Genomic DNA, 6860 nt, shown 5'->3' with positions numbered 1-6860 from the left:
AATGCCCAAACCCCTGAGCTAATATGGTGACTGAGAGCAAACCTAAGACTCCCTTCTGAGCTCCCCAGCAGCCAAAGCAAAGAGAGTACAGTGCCCTGCAGCATGACATCACAGAAAACCAGCGTCTGTGGATCCTGGGTTTCAATAAGAATCTTAGATTCTGTTTTCTCACTGGAAAATGGGGAGAAAAATACTGAACTGGTTGGGAGGGCATGCAACACACACAGTGTCTGGACGTGCTTCAGAGTCCCCACCAGTCTAGGGTCTACGAGAAGACGTCACAGGTGCCTCCCTCTCCATGCCCGCGCGCAGGGCAGGCATCACTCAGGGATTGCAACATGCTTTCCTGCAGCCAGATTCAGCCTCACAGCCAAATTGCACGAGTTCTCCTGGGGCTACCACCAATGCCCCCGTCGGCTGGAGCTGAACTGGCACGTTCCCCGGCCTCTAACCAGTTAAGGAAAGGATCGGAAGGAGCTGAGTCATCACGATTTTCCCAGCACCTGGCTCCTGCCTGCACCTGGCGGATGCTCGAGAAAAGATAGTCTAGTTAAGGAAGAGGCCGGGAAGGACGGGAGAGAGGAGAAGAGGAAAGGGTAGGAGAATTGGCAGAGGAAACTTGAGCCTTAGGCAAGTGGTTGCGCTTCTCCGGTCCTCAGTTTCCTCATCTGTTAAGTGGGGGGGTTTTAGTCGCTACCTAATGGAGTCATTCTGAGGAGTAAATGAGGCTGGGCATATAAACCACGTGGCACACAGGACGTCCTCAACAAGGGAGGATGAGCATGAGGAAGAGGAGGGGGAGGTGGACGGGGAGGGAGGAAGCTCCTGACACTGGGGGTGGGCACGTGGTGGGCCCCACCTGGCCAGTCCTCCTGACTCCCACGCCCCACACCCCCAGGGCCTCAGCAGTCAGCCAGGACCCCGCCACCCCCAGAGGCAGTCCCCTGGTGGAGCAGTGCGGGGTGGGGTGCCAGTGGGGGTCAGACACGCTCTTCTTCCTCTTTCGGTCAAGGGAAGCTCCATTCTGCCAGGGTCACACAGAGCGTCCCAGCACTGGCCAGAAGTCCTCGCCCAGGTGAGCACAGAGCCACACCCATGCGCGCCCACGAAATTTCTGTGGAAAGCCTGGGTCGCCCATGCACCTCTTCAGGGCACGAGCTACCGGCCTGCTCAACACCCACTCAAAAGGCTTCTCCCAGGGGATGACCAATGCCCACCACCCTTGCAGACTGAATTCCAGAATTCCTGTGCCCAGTGCCACACAGAGTGCCTGGTGGCGCATCTGTGACCCGCCTGGCCCGGGGGCAGGTCTGCGTCTTCCGCCTCCTGGCTGAGTCCCACACCTGTCTGGACAGGCTTGTCTCCCTTGCTTCTCTCTGATCATTAGCTTCAGCAGCAAACCACAGAGACACAAATGCTCCTCTCACTGCAACACGCAGGGCCTGGGAGAAACAGAGGAAGCCCAGGATCGGCCCGCTTTGGAGCCCTCCATGAAGCATCCAGCCTACCGGGTGAACACAGTGACCGGTCCCTGAATTCAGCGGGGACAGACAACAAACAAGAAAACAGATGAATAAACCAGACATCGGCAGGTAGCATTCACACCTCCGAGAGAAGAGGATGCCAGGGTCAGGAAAGTGCCCATACCTGGTGGGGAAGCAGGGCCAGGAAGGACACACCACGGAGATGGCACCAGGAAGGGGACCATCCCAGGCGGAGGGACCAGCGAGTGTGAGACCCGTTGGGGAGAGCTGGGGTGTGGGTGATGCAGTGAGGTGTGGGTGTGGGTGTGGATGAGGGCCACGAGCCAAGGGAAGGAGCCAGACACTGTCCTAAGTCCCAGGGGAAGTCACTGGAGGCGTTAAACGTGGCATGACATGGCTGGATTTAAGGTCTGAGATGAACTTTCCTGCTCCTGAATGGACTCTAAAGAGAAGGAGGATCCTACCTTCCATAACCTACCAGGGAAAGGCACCGACCTCCTTGACCAAGGAGGGCAAGAGGCTGCCGCCCTGTGCCTGGGTCCCCACGGCCTCCAGGGTCCCTTCACATCTTCACCTCATAAGCCTGGAACCTGGGAGCTGAGGTACCTGCCCAAACCCATGGGGCAGCCCGGCCTCCCTGTCTCTGACGCAGGGGGATGGGCGGCCTTCTCCTCCTGGTTCATGGCCACAGAGGACTCCAGGCACAGTGATCCTCACCGGCTCTAGGGACCATGGGGATGGCTGCCCTCTGTGCGTGACCGTGGCTGGGCAGTAGCCAGCTGTGGGCTGTCGTGGGTGGGGCCTGGAGGCCTCTGGCTGTATAGTGTTCTAGCTTGGCTCCGGGTGAGAGGTGCCCACCAGAGGAGACCTGGGCATCTCAGCAGAGGCCTGGCCGCTTCCGAGCCATCCGTGGGTCCCACCAGTCTGTTCCCGCAGCCCCACTGGCCTGCACTGGTCATGCCAGCTCTCACAGGATGATGGCCCCAGCCTCATAAGGAGTCATCTGCTGCCCTCCTGCCCCTCCAGCTGGTTCCCCACCCAGCAGCCACAGGGCCCTCCTTAAAACCTAAGAAACACCCTGCTTCTTACCTGCTCAGACCCCACCAAGGCCCGGCCACCTCACTCCAGATCAACTCCAGAGTCTTCACTGAGCCCAAAGGCAGAAGTGCCCAGAAATCACCCGGGGCTGAGCAGGTGGTAAGGCGCCTGGACCCGAGTAGCCAGCGGCTGAACAGGCAGGCCATCCCTGAAGCCACGCATGCCCCAGCCGCGCAGGGGTGACGGCCGAGGCTTCCAGGACGGCGGTGTGGGTGGGGTTAATATGGCTAGGGAAAGCACTGGCTTCAGTGGGGAGGGCGTCTCCCGCCCTCTGTCCAAGGTGGGGAAAAGTCAGCTTTGGGTGAGGGAGACCCCCGGACACCTGGCTTCTGCCCTGGTCTCATCCCGGGCTCCCCACTCGCTTGGCCTCTCCCAAACATACTTCCCTGCTTTGCAGGGATGTGGGTTTGTGGGACAGTAACAGGAGAATCAAGGCAAGAAGAGCCTTGGTGGGTGGAGCTGCCTGGTGGGTGGGACTAACCCATGTGGGTGAAGCTGCTTGTGGGTGGGGCTAGCCCAGGTGGGTGGGGTTGCTTGTGGGTGGGGCTAGCCCAGGTGGGTGGGGCTGCTTGTGGGTGGGGCTAGCCCAGGTGGGTGGGGCTGCTTGTGGGTGGGGCTAGCTGAGGTGGGTGGGGCTGCTTGTGGGTGGGGCTAGCCCAGGTGGGTGGGGCTGCTTGTGGGTGGGGCTAGCTCGGGTGGGTGGGGCTGCTCGGGGGTGGGGCTAGCCCAGGTGGGTGGGGCTTTCTTTCCTGCCAACATTTCCTTCTCACGGTTAAGGCCAGGGCAGAGCCCACACATGGGTGTGCCCAACCTTAAGGCCTGCCCCCCTGGGTGAGTCAGGCCTCCCCAGCTCCCCTGGGTCCTACCTGAGGCAAACTACACAGCCAACCCCTCAAGGATCCTGAAGTCACCCAGGGGACCAATGGGGCTAGGGTGCCATTCATTCATTCATTCATTCAATTATTCATCTATTTACTGGCTTCACCATCCCTTCCTATTAAGAACAGTGGCCCTAGGAATGTAGAACCTCCTTAGGGGTCTCCTGCAGGCCAGGCACCCTAAGAACGAGCTATGTATCCCACGTGGCCTCGCTGTGAGGGGTCCACCCTTAACAGATGAGAAGCTGAGCCATGGAAGCCTCACAACTGGGCAGCTGGGGGTGGACCCCACAGACTGGAGGGAGATGGGCAGGGGCAAGGGGTTCTGCTGGCCCCAGGCCTGTTGTACATATCTTGGTTAGCACTAAAAATGGGTACTTGCTCAATCCCTACTCTTCATTGAGCACAGGGAGCTCTCGGCCCTTCCCTCCTCCTTCCTGCACCTTCCCCCAGTTCCACACGGGTGTACTGAAGACTTGCTAAGGGCCAAGCCCAGCACCAGGCGGGGCACACAGCAGGGAACCCAAGGCAGCCCACCCTGCCCAGCTCTCCAGGACACTGTGGTCAATGCCAGCGGGAAGCACAGAGAGGCCAGGGGAGGAAGGGCAGTCAGGAGGAGGGAAACAGAGGAGGGGAGAGAGGGCTGGCAGCTCGGTGCACCTGGACCCTGGTGGAAGCCACCCTGGTGGAAGCCGGCTGTGACCAGAGGAGGGCCTGCAGCCCAGAGCTAGCCCCAGACCCACAGGACCTCACGGGACTTCACAGGCCTTGTCGGGGATTTGGACTTTGTCCTGAGGACTGGGGATCCTGCATGTTGCTGAGGCTGGGCTACACTGGCATTTTAGAAGCCACCCCCAGGTGCAGTGGAGGGAACTGGAGGGAGTGGGCGAGGAGGTTCCCATGGTCACCCAGGTGGGAGACGGTGGTGGGAGGGACGGTGACCCTGACAGGACTCAGGGACAAATTAAAGGTGAGGGCCCAGGAGAGGGGTATCCAGACAGCTCCCAGGAAGACGGTGATGCCACTCCGTGGGGTGAGAGCCAGGATATCATTTGGTCCCCGCTGAACTGGAGATACCTGTGCAAAGCTTCTAAGTTGCCCAAGCCAGGCTCTGCAGCTCCTCCAAAGGCAAGAGCTCTGCTCTGCCCCCAGGGAATCGGGGGAGGTCTCCCCAGTGCCCGACTGGGACCTCCAGAGCCCCTATGAAAACCTCCCCCAACCGAACCACCAGCCCACCAGCGCCACCTACCGGCTGCTCAGGGCAGGCCCCCAGCAACTTGCCGAGGGCAGATCCTGATGCGTCTCCATTTTAGAGATGGGGAAACTGAGGCCAGGAGACAAGATGAAGCCTGTATGAGGTTACGTAGAGGTGGAAATGGCTTAAGACCTCAGTTCTGCTTGGTAGATCCTCTCCAAAGAGCAGATAGAAGGGGGTGGTGTCAGGGGATACCTCACCTCACCTTTGTCTGCTGTCGGCACCCCTCGGTGTCACTAGGTCTCACCAGAGACTTGCTCTGATTATCAGGGCTCAATTTTGGGCTGATACCTGCTGCTGGGACTCCCAACGGCCCACTCAGGTCCTGCTGGGAAGGACTGTAGAAATCTCACTGTCCCAGCTTGATTTTCTCCCTCTGTCTTCGACACTCAGAGTGCCAGCCCACCTGTTAAACCAGGATGAGTTGGTGATGGTGATGATGATGGTGATGACAGTGATGATGGTGATAATGATGACGTTGATGATGGTGATGATGATAGTGATGGTGATGATGGTAAGGACACGGTGATGATGATAATAGTGATGAGAGTGAGAGTGATAATGAGATGATGACGAATACCGGTGGTGATGGTGATGATGATGGTTATATGACTATGATGGTGATGATGGTGGTGATGATGATGGTGATGATGATGGTGGTGATGGTTATGGTGGTGGTTATGATGATGGTGATGGTGATGACGATGGTGGTAATGGTGATGGTGGTGATAATGATGTTGATGGTGATGGTGATGATGGTGGTGATGATGATGGTGGTGATGGTGATGATGGTGGTGGTGATGGTGATGATGATGGTGGTGGTGATGGTGATAATGGTGGTGGTGATGGTGATGATGGTGATGGTGATGATGATGGTGGTGATGGTGATGGTGATGGTGGTGGTGATGGTGATGATGATGGTGATGATGGTGATGATGACGATGATGGTGCTGATGATGGTGGTGGTGATGGTGATGGTGATGATGGTGGTGATGGTGATGCTGGTGGTGGTGATGGTGATGGTGGTGGTGATGATGATCATGATGGTGGTGATGATAATAACGGTGAGGATAACTTTTACTGAACATGCACCATATGTCAGTGGTGTTCCCACACTATTTCATTTAATCCTCATGACAACTTTATGAGCTAAGACCACTGTTATCCCCATTTTACAGAGAAGGAACCTAAGTTGTCGAGTGGCTCAGTCACATAACAAGTTAGCAGTGGAACCTAGAGGCACAGCATCCACACCAGTCTGGCTGCTCTTTCCCAGTAAGACACAAAGAGGAAGCCAAAGCCTCTAAAGAGAGGGGTACAGGGGTGCCAGTTTCCCTCAGAGCACTGCCAAGGAGGGACCACGGCTCCACTGGCATGGGCATATGATGCTCCACCTGCCACCACTCCATGCCCAACCCTCTTGCTCTGAGAGATCAGGCTTGGCCCTGACCCTTCCCCCGTGAGCAACTGGCCAGCAGCCAGCCCAGGTTGCAGCCACCAGTATGTCGGCACTGGTCAGCACGTGGCATGTCTTGTGTCCAGCACTCGGGGCCTCGCTGGCCACAGTCGGATTCTGGGAGATCCTGATGTGGACTCAGAATGTGTTTGAGCCTAAAAGCATGCTTTTCATTGGTCCCACCCTGCTTCAAACAAAACAGAAGGCTGGGTTGTTCTAAAAAACCACGCACGGCAGCAGCAGCATCTATTGCCCAGGCTCCAGGGGCCAGGCTCTGCCAAAATTTTTACCTGCATGATCCCATTTAACCTTCCGGCTGCCTTGCCAGTGGCCCTCACTCCATTTTACAGATGAGTAAACCGAGGCCCAGAATAGTCAGGCTGCTTCTTCAAGGCCATCAAGCATTGGGGATCAGAGCCAGGATTCTGTACCAAAGCTGTGTGAAGTCGATGGCCCTCCCCATGCCCCACCCCAGCCCAACAGGTTGCAGTCTCCATGGGAAAAGTAACCACCGATGCTGAATTAATTTTTAACATTGTGAGAGGCAGAATTCTATGACAGACCCCAGCCCCACACCCCTGGTGCACATACCCTACACTGTCGCTGCCACTGTGAATATGATGAACTCCACTCCACGATAAGATGGGGTTAGATGGCACCGCTGACTTGTTCATTTTGAGAAAGGGACA

At 57.2% G+C, this 6860-nt stretch overlaps 1 protein-coding gene across 1 annotated transcript; it reads right to left on the bottom strand.

Annotated features, from left to right (window-relative positions):
- Positions 1 to 763: 763 nt before the first annotated feature.
- On the bottom strand, positions 764 to 2443 carry MYEOV (myeloma overexpressed). The gene is given in 9 exon segments (XM_074401937.1): positions 764 to 978; positions 981 to 1010; positions 1013 to 1304; positions 1306 to 1379; positions 1382 to 1465; positions 1468 to 1531; positions 1606 to 1881; positions 2202 to 2270; positions 2405 to 2443. Coding segments are annotated over 9 exon segments (1143 nt in total).
- Between the last annotated feature and the right edge of the window lie 4417 nt (positions 2444 to 6860).

Source organism: Saimiri boliviensis, chromosome 6, assembly GCF_048565385.1.
Source record: "Saimiri boliviensis isolate mSaiBol1 chromosome 6, mSaiBol1.pri, whole genome shotgun sequence".
NCBI lineage: Eukaryota > Metazoa > Chordata > Mammalia > Primates > Cebidae > Saimiri > Saimiri boliviensis.
Note: the sequence above shows the minus strand (reverse complement) of the source record. Positions and strands in the feature narration are given on the sequence as shown.